This window comes from Lepidochelys olivacea (assembly GCF_965140295.1).
Source record: "Lepidochelys olivacea isolate rLepOli2 genome assembly, chromosome: 7".
NCBI lineage: Eukaryota > Metazoa > Chordata > Testudines > Cheloniidae > Lepidochelys > Lepidochelys olivacea.
The window spans coordinates 44,796,683-44,816,403 of NC_140417.1; the positions used below are offsets into that span (position 1 = coordinate 44,796,683).

Consider the following 19,721-nt stretch of genomic DNA (forward strand, 5'->3'; position numbering starts at 1 on the left):
AGGTAATTACTTCTCTCTATTCTGAAGACTGACAATTTATTCCTAGCCTTTCTTTCCTATCTTTCAACCAGTTACTGATCCATGAAAGGACCCTTCCTCTTATCCCATGATTGCTCAGTTTGCTTAAGAGCCTTTGGTGAGGGATATTGTCAAAGGCTTTCTGAAAGTCCAAGTACACTATATCCACTGGATCCACGTTTGTTGATTCCCTCAAAGAATTCTAACAACGTGATGAGGCATGATTTCCCTTCACAAAAGCCATGTTGACTCTTCCCCATTATACAGTATTAATCTATGTGCCTGATAAATCTGTTCCCTAATATAGCTTCAACCTATATGCTTGGTAATGAAGTTAGGCTTACTGGCCTGTAATTGCCAGAGTCACCTGCCTTTTTTTAAAAACTGGTGTCACATTAGCTATCCTCCAGTCAACTGGAACTGAAGCTGATTCAAGTGACAGGTTACATAACACAGCTAGTAGTTCTGCAATTTCATATCTGACTTCCTTCAGAACTGCTGGTGAATACCATCTGGTCCTGGTGACTTATTACTGTTTAATTTATCAATTTGTTCCAAAACCTCCTCTACGGACACCTCAATCTGGGATAGTTCCTCAGATTTGTCACCGAATTCCTCATGTATGGGAATCTCCCTCACATCCTCTGCAGTGAAGACAGATGCAAATAATGCATTTAGCTTCTCCGCAATGGCCTTGTCTTCCTTGAGTGCTCCTTCAGCACCTCGATCGTCCAATGGCCTCCACTGTTGTTTAGCAGGCTGCCTGCTTCTGATGTACTTAATTTTTTTGCTGTTAGTTTTTGAGTAGTTTGCTAGTTGCTCTTCAAAATTCTTTTTTGGGTTGACTAATTATATTTTTATATTTGACTTGCTCAAGATGCTCCTTTATTTTTCTCAGTAGGAGTTGACTTCCAATTTATAAAGGATGCATTTTTACCTCTAATCTCCTTTTTAACTCTGTTTAGCCTTGGTGGCATTTTTTTGGCCCTCTTAATATTTTTTAATTTGGGATATAGATTTAATTTGAGCCTCTATAATGGTATTTTTAAAATGTTTCCATGTAGTCTGCAGACATTTCACTCATGACTGTTCCTTTTAATTTCAATTTAATTAGCTTCCTCATTTTTGTGTACTTCCCCTTTTTCAAGTAAATACTACGGTGGCGGGCTTCTTTGGTCTCCACCCCCCCTTGAAGGACGTTAAAATTAACTGCATTATGGTCACTATTACTGAGCGGTTCAGCTATATGTACCTCTTGGACCAGATCCTGTGTGCCATTTAGGACTAAATCAAGAATTGTATCTCCCCTTGTGGGCTCCAGGACTAGCTGTTCCAAGAAGTAGTCATTAATGGTGTCTAGAAATTTTATATCTACAACCGATCCTGAGGTACCCAGTCAATATGGTGATAGTTGAAATCTCCCATTATTACTGAGTTTTCTATTTTTATAGCCTCTCCAAGCTCCCCGAGAATTTTAAAACCACCATCATCCTCGTCAGGTGGTCGGTAGTATATTCCTACTACTATGCTCTTATTATTCAAACATGGAATTTCTATCCATACAGATTCTATGGTACAGTTTCATTCATTTAAGATTTTTCCTACATTTAACTCTATACTTTCTCTCACAGACAGTGCCACTCCTTCACCAGCACAACTTACTCTGTCATTCCTGTATTTTTTGTACCCAGATAGTACCGTGTCCCATTGATTAACATTGTTCCACCAAATTTCTGTGATGTCTATCAATATCCTCATTAATACCAGGCACTCAAATTCACCTATCTTAATATTTAGACTTCCAGCATTTGTACACCAGGCACTTAAGAAATTTATCATCAACATTTAGTTGTCTGCTTTCATGTGATGTAATTGAATGGGATTCTCTTTTAGACTGTTTATCTTCAATTCCTACCTGTACTTTATCAAATTCTACTCTCTCCTTTTTGCTAGAATATAGAAAATCCCCATTAATAGATTCTCCCCTTGGGGATGTGTCTGTCTGAACCATGTGCTCGTCTGCACCCGTTGGCTTTTCCCCAGCCCTTAGTTTAAAAAATCCTCTACAACCTTTTTAATTTTACATGCCAGCAGTCAGGTTACATTTTGATTTAGGTGAAGCCCATCCTTCCTTTATAGCCAAGGTCCCTAAAGTCTGGATCAACTAGCTGATATCTCATAAAGGATGCAGCAATTTTATTCCTCCCCTACTCCCAGGATCAGAAGGGAAGTCATTTTTAGATCAAGTTCTGTTTTGTGTCCACCACCACGATGCAATGTCAGGCCAGTTTGATCTCAAGTAGTCTGTTGCAAAGAGTAGTCGGAAGATAGAAGAGTCATGTATAACTTAACATGCAATCACTCATTTCTTCTTATATCCATCACTCGTGCTAACCTGCTTCTCCTCTCTCAAGGAGGCTGCCAGAAGAGCTATCTGGCATTACATGTTCTGTTTTTGTTTACATTACCTCTACTTTGGTCAGTATACAATGCTTAATAAAGTAGCAGGACTTTGTAGCACAAACTCTCATTAGGAAACATTTATTGATTTAGGTGAAAGGCAAAATGACACAGGAAGTACTAAAGTATAATGCCTAAGTGTATCGGCAGTATTGGTAAGGAATAATTGACAATAGCCCTTGAAGGGATAACTCAGTAACAAAGTTAAAGGGTTCTGCAGACAGCCTTTTTTAAAAAAACAAAATTTGTAGTACAGTCATGCAGCAGTGGTGGAAAAGATTAAGCAGCTTCCCTTTTTAGTGGGTGAAGTTATTGTTCTTAATCGGAAAATCAAAAGCTACTTACAAGAAAAACAAAAACTGCAGTTTTAAAGTTTGATTTTGTAAATTTTTTGAGAGGTGGGTTGAGCACAAGGCTAAGGGGAGGAAGGAAACTATAAGTTCTCAAAATCATAACAAAATTTATCTGCAGAAATATCTTGTTTTTAAACCACTCTAGCTTGCCTGAGACAAAACACAGCCCTTATATATAAAGAAAGCTGAACATATCTCAGTTTTAATGCTTGCAACAAACTGGAGTTATAAGGAAGTGCTTTAAAAAAAACCAAAAACAAACAGATTTTACCTTTAAAGAGAGTATTATCCAAAAATAGCTTTTAAGGATAAGAAGCCGTCAAACTGATGTGCAAGTGCAATGTTATGAAAACAAGGGCTCCGTGTTCAAGCTATTTACAATCACTTAAAATAATAAATCAAACCACCTCCAGAATCATTAACCTCTTTTCAACAACCATACCTGCTATGCTTTACAGACCATTTCACATCAATTTTAAAGCTAGACAACCTATGGAATTTAAATCAGTGCTTGGGCTCTTCGCAAGGAAAATTGTGTTTATCTCATCCTCTTACAGTCCAACCTGTAATAGGAGAACTATGGATTCTTAAAATGAAATATTCTTTGTAACCCAGTGTATATCAGGATACTGAAAACTGAGGCTGTTGAGCGTTTTTGTTTTGAAACGAAAAAGGACAAGACCATAATTTTGATTATGTGTAGCAAATCCACTGATAAAGCACTCGCGTAGGTCCTGCTTTCACTATATTTATAACCATGTTGCAATTCACCTGTTCACAGTATGATTGTTATACGCATGGTAAGAACAGTGACAATCCTGAAGACCATGAGTGCAATCCTGTAACCACTGTAGTCAAGGGGGTTTTGCTACTGATTTCAATGGGGCCAAGATTTATCCTAAGGTCCACTGTTCTGCTGAGGATCAGAGCTGTCTCTCATCCACATGGCAATGCTAGAACATATTTTAACCAATTCCCATGATACAGGAGAATTTCTACTGAGGCTGAGATCACAGAGATGTGGCATGGAAGTCCTGAATTGTTTTAATGGACTATCCATTCTCAGACTGTGTCAACTAGTGTTTTTCTTAACTTCCACTCTTGCTAACCCCCATGCAGTTCCACCAGCAGTAGTGCTAGCATGGAAAGGCACCCGAGTGTTTTTAACCAAGATGTCTTCTAACCATGGTCACAGCAAGTCTAGAAGACACTGTGTTTAAACACCATGCCAGTGCTCCCACAGTTCTTCCCACATGTTGCAATGGTGTAATATTTTTCTTAAAAGTTTCCCTGTCACAAGGCCTCACACTAAAACTTCACTCTGCATCTAGTTATGCTTCACTCCAGTATATGCAATTTTCACTGGTTTAATACTTTTGGAATGCAGCAACTTTGACAGATAGGTTATGCTGCTTTCCTTGGAAGTGTTGCTTCCCCCTGCTCCTCTGTCCAGTCGAGCAAAGAAGTCTCCACTGTCTCTGAGAAAGAAAGGAACCAAAGTGACTGCAACTCCTCTTAACATGGAGTGAACAGCTGATCTTCCAGACGCAAGCATGCACACAACAACGGCCAGCACAACCAGTGGCCATTGGAACTTCGGGGAGGGAGAGGAGGTGGGGGGAGAGAGGGCTGAGTAAAGAGAGGAGAGGTTCTGCCTGGTACGCCTGCTTCTTTTGCAGTGACACACTGCTTTTAATGTGTGAAAGGGCAGCAGGGTTGTGGGGTGGCAGGCCATCTGAAATTAGGGAAGATTATTAATAGTCTAAAATCACCTAGTTCATTTCGTAAAGTGACAGCTAAGGGGGGATATGATAGATGTCTCTAAAATTATGAGCAGTGTGAGGAAAAAAGTGTTATTTGCAGCTTCATATAAAACAAGAAGCAGGGGTCATTCAATTAAATTAATAGGCAGCAGGCTTAAGACAAACAAAGTACTAGTTCTTCACATAATGCACAGTCAACCTGTGGAACTCGATGCCAGGGGACGTCACAACGGCCAAAAACATAACTGGGTTCAAAAAAGATTTAGATAAGTTCATGGAGGATAGATCCATTAGTGGATATTAGCCAACATGGTCAGGGACCCAGTCCCATGCTCTTGGTGTCCCTAAGTCTGACTGCCAAAAGCTGTGACTGAATGATAGCGGATGGACCACTTGATAAATTGACCTGTTCTCTGCACTCCCTCTAAAGTATCTGGCACCGGTTACTATGGGAAGACAGGCTACTGAACTAGAAGGGCCACTGGTCTGCTCCAGTATGGTCTTTCTTCTGTTCTTATTACAATTCTGCCACAAGCCAAATCGATTTATTCATATTTTTCTAAGACTAGACTTCGGTTGCTGCTGTTTTGTTTTCTTTTAAATGAAACATTATCCACATGGTAACTGTATCTTTAAGAGCAATTCTATTGAAGTATTGCTTATATATTCCCCTTTCTCTAAGGCCATATTACTCATCCAGTTCTTTAATTGCACTTTTTATGGGGTAATCAGAAACAATACCAGTCTCATCAATAAAACAGACTTTATGCAACTTAAGTTAATGCTGGAGAAGATGACGACTCTGCAGCCTGAAATACAGCCAGACACTTTGTAAGGTGTAGGTAATGCTCATTAAATATCCTCTGAGTTTTCTCATTGAAAAGGGAAATAGCTGGCTCACAATCTACGCAAAAGCTAAAAGTGTTAGAAAGAATATCAGTGAGTGGTGCTCACACAGATTTCAAGAGTGTCCTCTGAAGAGTTATTGTTAGGGCACTTGATTAGAATTTAGCTTCACCTGGTAATGACTTGAAACAGGGAGATCAGCTGGTAGGGAAGAGAGAAGATAGCTCTCCCCACAAAGCTTCAAAGAAAAACTAGTGTCTCCTCTCAAATATATTGTATAGGTAGGTAAACTAGGGAAGTCAAAACGTCATCAATGTTAAATGTAAGATGGTCTGACCTACCAGATTGTGAAGAGTTCCTGTTACATTAGTGGCATACTTCTGAGTTTTCAATACATCTCCATAATCAGCAGCATCGACGTTAGTTTTCCATACCATCACCTGCAGAATAAAAACCAGCTGACTAAAAATAATCCTTTCTAAAACCTCAATTTACACATATACATTAATTTTGCTGGCAGTCTGGAAAAGTGTCAGCACACCCAGAGTTCTGAGAGGAAAGCTTTGCCAGCAAAGAGCAATATAATAGGCTTTGGCAACATCAGAAAGATGTTATTCAACAGACAAGTTGCATAGGGCTTGTCTACATAAACATTTAATTTGCTGCAAGCTGGGGCGTGAATCTATCCCACAACTAGTGTACCATGGACTAGCCTGTCTGTATGGACCCAACTGATGCGAATTAACAATATGTTAATGTGCTTTGATCTACTCCTCTCTGAAACGGGATTAGATCAACACATGTTAACATGCATCAGTAACAGCCACATGTTCAGTCAGTCCACAGCAGACTAGTGAGAAGTAGAGTCACACCCAGCAAACTGCAAAATTGTTTGTGTGGACAAGCCCATCGTTTGAGTTCTCAAAAGATAATGGCCTTTTCTGACCCCCCTTGGGTCGAGTATCCCATGGAACTAGGATTCCTATTTAAGTTGGTACGTGTTTAAAATATTTTAAGCTATTCAACAAATAAAAGGACATTAAATACTTGTAGGATTTAACGTTTATGGAGTTTATTTTAGCAACTAATTAAATACAAAAGTATTTGTGGTGTAAAAAGCTGTTCACAGTTTTATTTCCATGTTTTTAGAAATATTAATTGTATTTCACATTATACTTCCATAGTTACAGAAACTGATCATGCAATTGTGAAACAGGAGCCAAAATAGAAAGACACCTTTGTGTATAACCTGAAACCCCCAAAAGACTTATACCCAGGTTTAATTTTACACAGAATAACTCAATGCATAAAGTCAAGAATGCGTATAAAACTTTGCAGGATCAGGCTATAGACATTATGAATTTAACTTCCATAAATAGCATTTTAATTCTAACCTTAGAGGAAATTTTTATTAAACACATTCATAACAGAAGTGTGCAGAAGACTTTAAATATACACAGTTTAAGAGTTATTTCTTCCTCCTTGCATTAAAGTTTTGCACATGCACACACAGACACTCACAAATTCACCTCTGGGCTGATATTAAGTACAGAAAATTACAGCCAAAAGGGAGGATTTTTCAAAAAAAGGTATAAAACTGGGAGTTATACCAGAAAAGCTAGATGAGTAGGACCCTTTGGAAAAAAAAAAAAAAGATCAAGTATTATAATTTGGTTTCCCAGATTACCAGTAGCAAGAGATATTTCTAGACATGAGAAATGTCATCTCTGAGAAAAAAAGGACTAGCTGCCAGATACAACAGTGATTGCCTCATATGAAAAAATATACAAATTCAAAACCAAATAAAGGAATCCAAGAAACCTTTGCAACTTACAATTAAAGGGAAAAAACCACCACATATCCAGGTTACCACACAAGTCATCCAGTTATGTAATGGAGAGAAAAATAGCTAATACTGTCCACTTTCTTCATATTACTTTAAATTGGAAATTGAGATGTGTGAAAAAAGTCACTTACAGACATCTCAAAAGTTATGAATGTTTTTTAATGATTATATAACAATATTTTCATATGGTTACTATTTTTGAAGTGTATCATTACTACAGCTTTCAATAACACCCCAGTTTCTTCAGAAAAAAAATCAATATTAGCAGAAAAGCCACACTACAGCCATCTTGCTATTTCTATTAATCTCTTTATAAACACAAAGAGTTAGGTAATTATTTCAAAAGCAAAACTACAAGTAAAACCTTAACAAAATTACCCCTTATTATTTAACAATGCAAGAAAAAGGGGGGCAAATAATCGGATCAGCATCTCAAAAGATGCTGTTTAAAGGCTAAAAAGAAAAAACATCTTATTGAAGTAGTAAAGTAACCTTTACAAAAAGACATGTTCCATTTCCTAGCAGTGCTTCGGGGGTGGGGGAGAAATGGGAGGGGGGAGAAGAGGGGATGGGACAGAAACTATGTCATGAGTTGAGGGTAGAATTTTTTTTTCCTTAAGAGGATAACATTGAAGAAAGCAAGGAAGGAAGAAAGCAAGCCAATTCAAAGGGATTCAGATACATGGGGCTTAAATGTTGATATAAGCCTCATATAGACAACAGGGAGGAAAATAATCAGAAGCTATTATAAAGGAACATTAATAAGGAATATAGACCAACACAAAGAACATGAGAGAATGAAAACCTGCATAACAACTGTCACCTCGCCCCACCACAAATGCCTGCCTACTCAATCTCTCGAGCGGTCAGAGGAAAATGAGAGTGATATCCCACTGAAGGCAATAGCAAAACTTTAACAGAGTCAGAATTTCACCCTGCAAGCCTTCTCAAACTGTTTGAATAATAACCCTTCCTTTGCTTCAGTTTATCCATGAGGAATGGGTATAATATTGACCTACCTCTTGGCGTGATGCTTAGTGTATAGAGAGCTCTTTACCTTGAGTGGAAAGGTGATTTACAGTAAAGTGCCGATTGTCTGGGCACTCAAAAACTTCTCCTGTATGTAGTAACTATATTCTATTGGATTATTTTCTTCTATTTCCTCCATCTTGATTCACCTTACACATGCTCCAGAGGAGATACTCCATCTATAATTTCATTCCCTAACCTTAGACATACAACTTTCTCAATTTTAGCCAATTTTCAAATGCGATTATCTTAAAGGGTCATGCTAATTTATCCCCTCCTCCCCAAACTACATAGTTCCAAACACACTTGATTTTTCTGCATCATAATTAGACACATTTTCTGTTCACTCAGTTACATCAAGAATCTACAAAACAGAGTTTACAGATGTCAGATTAGGCAGATACATCACACACCTGTTCATCTGACCCTCCAGAAGCAAAAAAGTCCCCAGTTCTTGAGAAGGCAACACAGGTAGCTGGCCCCTGTAAAACAAAAACATTTATAGATGAGAGCTACAATGCTGAGGTTCAAGAGTCTTCAGACAAAAAGTATTAGTATAATTTTAACTCAGTCAAAATCAAACACTTATTCCTCAATATAGATTGATAGGTGCTACTTTAGAGGTTACTAGAAGTTTCTCATTTACTTTTTAATTTAAAAGGAGTCTTGTGGCACCTTAGAGACTAACCAATTTATTTGTACATAAGCTGTAGCTCACGAAAGCTTATGCTCAAATAAATTGGTTAGTCTCTAAGGTGCCACAAGTACTCCTTTTCTTTTTGCGAATACACACTAACACAGCTGTTACTCTGAAACCTGTTTTTAATTTAAGATACCCAGCTCCTCAATACCAAATAGCCAAGTGTAAAAAGAACTACAGTAGGTGTTTTAGTGAGAAGCGGTTAAGGACAATGTGTAAAATTTTCAAAAGTACTTAAATTAGTTTGAGCCAGATTTTCAAATGGTATTTAGGTACCCAAAGAGACCGCTTCTGAAAATCCCCCTAGGCACTTATCTGCATCTTCAGGCACCTAAATGCCCCTAAAATCTGGCTTCTAGGCCACTTCAAAAACACCACCCCTCTTCTTTTAAGGAGTAATCCACCCTTTGTACCTCTCTCTATACATTCAAAATAATGTTTAAGTGATTTTAAAATACAGATTTACAAAAGTTTGGACTCCGAGGAGTCACCTAGTTTTTAGTCGCATACAAGTGAGAGACCAAGAAAGTTATCTTTCCTTGTCCTGAGTGTAATGGACTTCACTTCTTTTTCTAACTTCAATTTTAAACTTCAGTCCATTTCCTTCTCCCCCTTCATTTATTAAATCTGCCTGAGGGAGGGACTATTTTTAAACCCTTCAGTCTGCTTTCATTTTAAAATGGTCAATCCCCTCTTTTTTTGTGAAACTGGTACTTCTAGAAGTAGCACTTGGAGTTAGTGACCAAATACCAAAAGTATTAGTATAATTTTAACTCAGTCAAAATCAAACACTTACTCCTCAATATAGATTGATAGGTGCTACTTTAGAGGTTACTAGAAGTTTCTCATTTACTTTTTAATTTAAAAGGAGTACTTGTGGCACCTTAAAGACTAACCAATTTATTTGTGCATAAGCTGTAGCTCACGAAAGCTACAGTCTATTCTACAGTTTCCAAATAATGGTGGGGAGGAGGGAAGAGAGGCAGAGGATAAAAGAGAAGATCGTCAGCAACAGCAGGGAACTGTGAACATATACATGGTTACATTTTCAAAAGGTAAAAGGCTGACAGTAATGCAACCCCAAACATTCAAAAATCATGAATCAGCACCTCCACCCCAGAAAAAGAAATAATGATTAACTTTAAAAGTGACTTTGAAAAAGCATATCTAACTATTTATTTGCTTTCCAAGCCCTTAGAAGTCACATTTTCAAGCTTCTCCTCCCAAACTACAAGAACTAGACATTTTAAATAAAATGCCCACCAAGTTGAGATTCACACAATCATGTATCTGCAGGAGCTGGTGCTTTCAGAGACATCAAATATTGTGAGAACTGGTAATATTGGGATTGTAGCCCTCATCTGCTCAGATCAGTGAAGCACATAGAGCATACCAGAACATCCATCCAATTATCTTTTTATCAGTTTTTTTTTCCCCAAACAAGACAGAGAAACCTGTTAATGACAGGTTTCAGAGTAACAGCCGTGTTAGTCTGTATTCGCAAAAAGAAAAGGAGTACTTGTGGCACCTTAGAGACTAACCAATTTATTTGAGCATGAGCTTTCGTGAGCTAAGCTCATGCTCAAATAAATTGGTTAGTCTCTAAGGTGCCACAAGTAAACCTGTTAATGTAAAATGGACATGTCTCAACTGATCTGTCCCTCTTAAAAATGTAACCCAATCTTCATGCTGTGTTACTGCATTTCTTCACTCCCTGCTATAAATGTGTAGCTGCAACTGGCATGAGGGAGGAAGCAGAAAGGACCAGTGTGGATGGGATGGAGGAAGGATGGATGATTAGGATTGTGCATGCTTCTCTGCCAAGATGTCAGCAGGTGAAGGGTATTCAATGATGCAATCTCAATTCTCCAGTGCACCAAGTTACTAGTACTACAGCATGATCTTGGTGTGCTAATGTCTCTGTGCTGAATCACCGGGATCTCCCTGTACTCCTCCCCCACACTGCACTGCAGAAACCCTGTGTGACCCTAAAGCCCCAGTCAATCCACCATGCCAGAGTCCCACTCATGCAGAGCTCCATCTCTCCTTTGGAGCCCACTTCTCCCATCCCCACTACCCGGCCTGCCTCCCAAGGCGCTTTGTGCTGAGCAGAGCAAACAGAAGGGAGGCAGGCTGGCAGGCAGCGTCAGGAAACAGCAGTAGCTGATAAATCTGAGCAGCTCCCTCAGCTAATATTTGCATAGTTCTGGTCAATATTCCAAAACGAGGAAATAACTTGTGTTTCATTTTAAAAGTGCAACAGCAGCTTGTGTCAGATGTCATCAGAGCAATTTTCTAAGTAGTCTGGGACAGTGGTTAGTGAGAGGAACCCACAGAAGCCTGAGGAACACAGCAACATTTCAACAAGGGAGCATTTCTAAAATCAGTTTCCTCTGCAGAAGTCAGTAAATATTATACTAAAAGAGCTACAAAGAAAAGAGTCACTGTGTCAAACTTGGAAACTAAGTGTAATCATTAAAGAAAGAGGAAATTTTTGCTTTAAGTACAAATCTCATGTCTACAGTGCCCTGACCAGACCAAAATCCACATTGAGAGTCAGACGGTGTTAAGTCTACCCATTATGAGTTGTGCAAGAATTTTCCCCCACAACACAGTGTAGGGAAATGCATAATGATTACCGCAGTTTTCCTTATCACCATTACGTTTATAGAGGCAGACAACTTCAGCATCCTTGAAGTCCAGTGGCACTGATTCTTGCTCCCAGATAATGTGGAAGAGCCATGTTAGATGTCTTGCAGTATGGTAGTCACCCTGCTTACAGATCTCTGCTGGACTGTCACCTGATGCAGGTGCTTTTCCTTGTGACATCCCTGCTTGACTGCTGTTATTGTCTCATAAAATAGGGGACTAGTGCAAGCTCTGCTTGTAATGGGCATTGTAGAAGAGGATTAACTGCTTTCCTGGAAATGTTGGAAGCATGACTGAGAAGTAAACTAAAAAAAAAAAAAACTGTCCATCCATTTGGAGCAAAGATGTGATCTTTTTATGGTGGTCGTCAACTTCACTAAAGCTTTTGACTCTGTAAATCATGAAGGACGCTGGTGTCTTTTGCTCATCTCTGGATGCCCTCTAATGTTCCTTTCTGTCATTTAGTCCTTCCATGATGAGATGAGAGCCAGAATAGTGGAAAATGGTAAGATATGTGTCACATTGCCTGGAGTGGCTCACAATCAAGTGCGCCATGCTCAGGGCAGACTGTCAAAAAGCAGGACAGATACCCCAAATTGGTTGTATGTTCTAGAATTAGATTTCACCTATCTGGTAACAAATGTGAAATCCCAAAGTACTATAATAGTCTTATAATGGAGTCACAGTCAGTCCCCTTGGACACTCCAGTCTATCTTGCCACCCAGGAAAGCTAGACTATGTGATAAATGATCACTTACACCAAAGATCACAATATTCAGGCTACTCCCAGTCTCAAGGGACCAGTCACTTACCCCAGGTCAATTTGTATCTTAGATCTCACACCAAAGACAATGCTTATAGCCAATCCTGTACTAAGCTAACTAAAGGTTTATTAACTAGGAAAAAGAAATGAGAGTTATTTACATGTTAAAGCAAGCAAGCATATATACGCAAATGAGTTTCAGTCTGTAATTCAAAAGGTGACTGTTGTAGTCATCTCAATTCAAAATATCTTTCAGGACTAAACCATACCAAGCTGTACGGGGGTCTCTTTGCTTATGTTTAGGAATCTTTTCTCCTCATAGTCCAGACAGCATAGAAGAGATTCAGTTTCTCCTTGTCAGCGATTTTTATCCCCTCCACTCCAGAGCTAAAACTGATGAGATGAGTTCATGCATAGGTCTCTCCTTCCTGGATGGAGTTAGCAGTGCAGTCAGTCAACAGGGCTTCTGTCCTTTGATGCTATACAATACCTCAGTTGCCTTCAATGGGACATCTGGTATGCAGGACAAGCACTTTACCTTAATTAATGCTTTTTGTTTGGCGAGTTACCCAATTACAGAGGTTTACAATGCAAACACTCAATGTAACTTTATACCATGGGCTACAGAGGTTATAAGAGATCAATACATGCAGTGTCCTACAAGCATCGTATAAAAGTCTAAACACTAAATACACTCTTTTCAACTTAAGGTCTATTATCTATTTTGATTACACTAACACACAGGTAAGCAAGACTGGTTTCCAGCTCTGCATTTGTAAGTGTTCAGTGAGACCTGGGGCCTTGGAATGAGCTCGCACCTGATGTGCCAGTCACCATCAAATCCCTTTCCTGACACCAACAGCTCCAAACAAGGTTGCGTACTGGCTTCCACTCTTTTCTATCCTTTGTTTGGCTATGCTCATGGATGCATTTCATGACGTTCAGGACTCTCTCCTCAGGCCCTATGCTACCAGCACTCCCAGCTATCTCCGAGACACCACTGACTTCCTGAGGAAACTACAATCCCTTGATGATCTTCCAGAAAACACCATCCTAGCCACTATGGATGTAGAAGCCCTCTACACTAACGTTCCACATAAAGATGGACTACAAGACATCAGGAATAGCATCCCCAATACCATCACGGCAAACCTGGTGGCTGAACTTTGTGACTTTGTCCTCATCCACAACTACTTCAGATTTGGGGACAATTTATACCTTCAAGTATCAGTGGGACTGCTATGGGTACCCGCATGGCCCCTCAATATGCCAACTTTTTTATGGCTGACTTAGAACAACGCTTCCTCAGCTCTCATCCCATTATGCCCCTACTCTACTTGCGCTACATTGATAACATCTTCATCATCTGGACCCATAGGAAGGAGGCCCTTGAGGAATTCCACCAAGATTTCAATGATTTCCACCCTACCATCAACCTCAGCCTGGGCCAGTCCACACAAGAGATCCACTTCCTCGACACTACAGTGCTAATAAGCAATGGTCACATAAACACCACCCTATACTGGAAACCTACTGACCACTATACTTACCTACATGCCTCCAGCTTCCATCCAGGACACATCACATGATCCATTGTCTACAGCCAAGCTCTAATATACAGCCGCATTTGCGACGATCCCTCAGACAGAGACAAATACCTACAGGATCTCTATCAAGCATTCTTAAAACTGCAATACCCACCTGGTGAAGTGAAGAAACAGATTAACAGAGCCAGAAGGGTACCGAGAAGTCACCTACTACAAGACAGGCCCAACAAAGAAAGTAACAAAACGCCACTAGCCGTCACCTACAGCCCCTAACTAAAACCTCTCCAGCGCATCCGGGGGGAGGGATAGCTCAGTGGTTTGAGCACTGGCCTGCTAAACCCAGGGTTGTGAGTTCAATCCTTGAGGGGGCCATTTAGGGATCTGGGGCAAAAATTGGGGATTGGTCCTGCTCTGAGCAGGTGGTTGGACTAGATGACCTCCTGAGGTCCCTTCCAACCCTGATATTCTATGATTCTATGATCATCAAGGATCTACAACCAATCCTGAAGGACAACCCATCACTCTCAGATCTTGGGAGACAGGCCAGTCCTCACAGACAGCCCACCAACCTGAAACAAATACTCACCAGAAACTACACACCACACCACAGAAACACTAACCCAGGAACCAATCCCTGTAGCAAACCCCAGTGCCAACTCTGTCCACATATCTATTCAAGGGACACGATCATAGGACCAAACCACATCCGCCACACCATCCGGGGCTTGTTCACCTGCACATCTACTGATGTGATATATGCCATCATGTGCCAGCAATGCCCCTCTGCCATGTACATTGGCCAAACCGGACAGTCTCTACACAAAAGAATAAATCGACACAAATCTGACAGCAGGAATCATAACATTCAAAAACCAGTAGGAGAACACTTCAATCTCTCTGGTCACTCAATAACAGATCTCAAAGTGGCAATTCTTCAACAACAAAAAAACTTCAAAAACAGACTCCAACGTGAAGCTGCAAAACTGGAATTAATTTGCAAACTAGATACCATCAGATTAGGCCTGAATAAAGATGGGAGTGGTTGGGTCATTGCAAAACCTAAACTTAATTTCTCCAATACTAATTTCTCCCTACTGTTACTCACACCTTCTTGTCAACTGTCTGTAATGGGCCACTCTCTTACTACTTCAAAAGAGATTTCTACTCCCTTGGAATCCTGTTGTTAATTGATTTATCTCGTTAGACTGACCTAACACTTGGTAAAGCAACCCACATCCTTTCATGTATTTATACCTGCTCCTGTATCTTTTACTTCATACATCCGATGAAGTGAGCTGTAGCTCACGAAAACTTATGCCCAAATAAATCTGTTAGTCTCTAAGGTGCCACAAGGACTCCTCATTTTAAAAAAAAAAAAAAAAAAAAAAAGAGTGAAAGTTACTTCTGCTACTTGCTTTAGATTTAAAGTCTCTAGGAACACATAGACCAAGGGTAGTTCACAAGTACAAGGTACAGACTGTCTTATAACTTTTATTAAAAAGTTACAATTAAAGTTATTACCCAAGTATATAGAAATTCTATACAAACCTATACACAAGTTACAAATATAGTTATGCTCACATCCTTAACAACAGTGTTTGGGTCTGATAGGTCGCTCATAGTTTGATCAACAGAGGAGGGATGGTTCCTGCTGGAGTCTCCCTTAGGGAGCTCAATTTTCCCGTTATGGGCATCTCCTTATTATAGGATGATTCTGTCTATACCTACATTCTGTACATGCCCATAAAAGGGTCAACCCTCTTTTCTCTTATTGCTTGGTGTTCCCTGGAAACTTAAGAGACCCCAATTTTTTATAGGCTGTGTAAATTCCCTTTAGTCTCATTGGCACTGACGCACAATCTGTATCCTGTGGTTAAGACACATTTCGGAGACAGGTGCACCTTTACAGTATTTTTATGATCTAATCTTAATCTTCTGGGTAATTTTGCACACTACCACCACTTGGTACCTTTCCTGCCCCACCCCCCATAATCTTCGGACATCGGGTTATTTTTCAGTCATTGTCTTATGTCATCATTTCTGGTCTCCAAGGCCTAAAATAGCCAAGCTAAATCTTGCAGGCCTCGGCCTACCAGTTCTTGCATTTCAGCTTGTCTTACTTATGTTTAATACATGATTCTTCTAAATACTGATCAATCTTATACTTTTATAATCCTACAAATGAACTCTAACATACAATGATTATATATGACAAATGCTGATTAAATATAACATCACACAATAAATGAATAATAAATTAAAATCATTGGCTACACAGGTCTGTGGAGAATTTTTGCTACCCAGGGAGTATACTATCACAGAATGCCACAATTGAGGAGATTATCCATCACATAGCCAAGTCCAGCTCTGCATTTGGAATGCTCTCATACCCTTATGGAATGATAGCGGCATCAAAACAAGGAGTAAGCAAAATGTCTACCAGGCAGGCATGCCTCAATGCTTCTGTATTGTGGAGAGATACGGATAACATACCAGGAGTCATTTCTTTTAGACTTTAAATAGTCTTAACTAGTCTTCCACTGAAGTAGTGGTTGAATAGAAGTGCAATACTATTCATGCAGGTTTAAACATCTGGTTTAAAGTATTTTCACAAATATTTAAGAAGTACACAGTCTCAAAAGGATTAGGCAGACACTTATATGCAATAAAGCAGAGTTAGGAAATACTTATCTAAGTACAGACGCAATAGACAAACTGTTCTATTAGGAATAAATAGTGGAGAATACCGGGAATGAAATATTATGACAGACACTAAACAATTACTTTGCAGCGTGCTTCAATAAATGTATATGGCTGAGCTTCTGTCTAAGTGTGAATCAGGTTTCCAGAGACTGCAGATGACTAAGGCTTTTGGGAAAGTTAATTTAACAAGTAAAAACTTACATAGAGAACACAAAATGTATACTTTGACTGAAGTAGAGTTTGAGTAATCTTGCTATGTTACTTCAGGTCACACTACACCCAGACAGGCAGACAAGCAGCTTTTCATTATCCTTAATCAAGTTAAGGGGATGTGCTACTTTAATAGCACTGAACTTATTTTGCCAAAAATCAAGCCATGTCCCTTTACCCAGTTCCCCTTCTTCCTCTGATGTGCTTAGAAAACAACATACATTGAACCTTACAAATAAATATAGGCCAGATAAATTGCTGTTGTAAACCACTAAGCTCATCTGTTTGTTGTCAGACAGACAACTGCTGCTACTTGCACCCACATTTCTTTGTCCATGCAAATACACAGGCACAAGATTATACCTGCACAAGTGGAGGCTCTGAATGTCCTGAGATCCCAGGACATCTGTCCATCCCTGGTTTTAAGGGGGCTAAACCTCCTGCTAATTCCTTCAGAGGACAAATCCAATGACCCCATGGAAGGATTTGAAATGAGTTCTTAAAACAACTTTCTTGTAGTATAAATCATCTCTTAATGGAGAGGTCTTGCCAGGATTTGACTTGGCGGTTCCAATTTCTATATGTTTGTACAGGACTTAGCACAATTAGAGGCCAACCAGTGTAGGCAATACGGACTATTAACACATAGTACTAGTACTCCCATGCGTCGGGACCCCAAAGTGAGTTGCAATCCCTTTTTAATGGGGTCACCATGGCTAGTGTTAGACTTGCTGGGGCCCAGAGCCAAAGCCCACGCCCCCCTGCCCAAAGCCCAAGGGCTTCAGCCTTGGGCAGCAGGGCTCAGGTTACAAGCCCCACCCTGCCCACACTGAAGCCATGGGACTTTGGCCCCCCGCCTGGAACGGAAGGGCTTGGGTGGACTCAGGTTTCGGTCTCCCCTACCTGGGTCAGAAGGGGGTCATGGTGCAATGAAGTTTGAGAACCCCTGTAGTAGTCCAACTATCCCTGCAGCTGTCTCTCCCCCAAAAAAGAGAATATTCATACATGCGTGGCCAGTGTGTAGTTTTCCCCCTGCCTTCTCCATATTAAGAACTGCTAAGCTCTCAATTACTACCACGCGCTCTCAAGAAGAGAGATTCTAAATAGAACAAACCAACCAGAAATGATGCAAGTGTGAAACATACAATCTGCTTGGAAAAAATCTAAATACTGGTGCAATACTGTTGAAGGATATGACATTTCTAAAATAAACAAGTAAGTCTTACAAAGAAAGATCAACATTTTGGAAAGATTATAATCCTCCAAGTATTACGTACTGCATCTGAAGTTAACACCTTTCTAATGCAAGTTCCATTGTGAACAGTCTGACTGTAACAGGTGGGAAAAAGACAGACAGAAATTTACATCAGACAAGCTATTCACAATCAAGACCAACCCAGAAGTCTAAGCTGTAGAACTATTGTTCTTTAAATGATTTTATCGGTCACTAAATATTTGAGTATATTCAGGTAATTTAGCATGCTACAAAATCACTTCAAACACACAATGTAACCAGAAGAACAGCACCTACCATATGCCAGAGGAAAATGGAGATTCAATAGGATGTACATGGACTAAAAATAGAACCGGATATAAAAGAATACACGTGTGTACAAATGGAAAGAACAAGGGGAACAGACAGGTCAATAGATACAACACGCTTAATTTGTTGACATGAAACAACAAACAAAAGAAACACTGTTGCCTAGGCTTTGCCTAAATATTCTCCCTGTAAAGAAGAATGGCATCTGAGATTAAGAAGCAGTCAGACAACGTGTATATTTTGGGATTAGTAGAATCTTTTATAAGTTTTTTACACTCTCTCAATTGTTTTAGTACTGCAAATTGAAACTTAAAAAAAAAAGTGTTTGAAGTATACCTGTGAGGATGAAAAAGTGAGAGCAAGCCACCTTTGTTCAAGTAACATCACACTGTCCAAGTCTCAGGCAGGTCTTTAAACTTCCTAGTTTGCACCATTACTCAAATCTTTGGGACTGCAACAGATCTCTAGCAAATAACTTTGTCCATCCTTCTGTACTTTGGCAGGAATGCCTTTTGTTATTATTACTAGTAGTATTACTGTAGCACCAAGAAGCTCTAATCATCAACCAGGACCACTCTGTGCTAGGTGTTGTACAAACACAGAACAAAAGACCGTCCCCTGCTCCAGACAGCTTACAGTCTATATATAAGACAAGAAATGACGGATGCACAGAGACTCATAGGAGAGTACGAGACAATATTGGTTAGTATCATAAGCTGTGGTCTGCCTATATTAGCAGGCTAACCATTACCAAGGTTTTTGTAGGTATCATGTTCAAAGGAGACTAAGGAGGGTTTTAAAAGTGGATAAGGAGTTAGTTTTGCAGATGTTTACAGTGAGGTCCTTCCAAGAGTGAAGGGCAGATTGGGAGAAAGGACAAAGATGCTCATTTGAAAATTTAACAAGTGGGAAACGGAGGCAGCATCGTGGGCTGATCAGAGATAGAAGTCAACATGTCGACAGAGAAGAGAGGTAGTGTGGAAACAGGCTGTGAAGGGTATTGAAAGAAAAAAACAAGCTGATTATGTCTGGCGCGATAGAGAAGGTGGAAACCTGTGAAAGAATACAAAGAAGAGGGTGACAGCCAAAGTGATGGGCTAGGAAAGTGATCTTTGCAGCAGCAGGAGCAGCATTCTGAAATTTCTGTTTTGTTTAAATGGCTGGTAAATAAGCTGTGCTGAATGGAATGTATATTCCTGTTTTTGTGTCTTTTTCTAACTCAAGGTTTTGCCTCGAGGGATTCTCTATGTTTTGAATCTGATTACCCTGTAAGGTATTTACCATCCTGATT

General features: G+C 39.7%; 1 protein-coding gene across 4 annotated transcripts in view; it reads right to left on the reverse strand.

Annotated features, from left to right (window-relative positions):
- Positions 1 to 19,721, reverse strand: part of POC1A (POC1 centriolar protein A) — a 107,441-nt gene that overhangs the window by 46,698 nt on the left and 41,022 nt on the right. For all 4 annotated transcript variants that reach the window (XM_084634060.1, XM_084634061.1, XM_084634062.1 and 1 more), the window contains exons 8-9: positions 8,729 to 8,797; positions 5,782 to 5,880 (exon numbers count right to left, since the gene is read on the reverse strand). In XM_084634060.1, the coding sequence (XP_084490186.1) occupies positions 5,782 to 5,880; positions 8,729 to 8,797 (168 nt within the window). The remainder of the gene's footprint in view (positions 1 to 5,781; positions 5,881 to 8,728; positions 8,798 to 19,721) is intronic.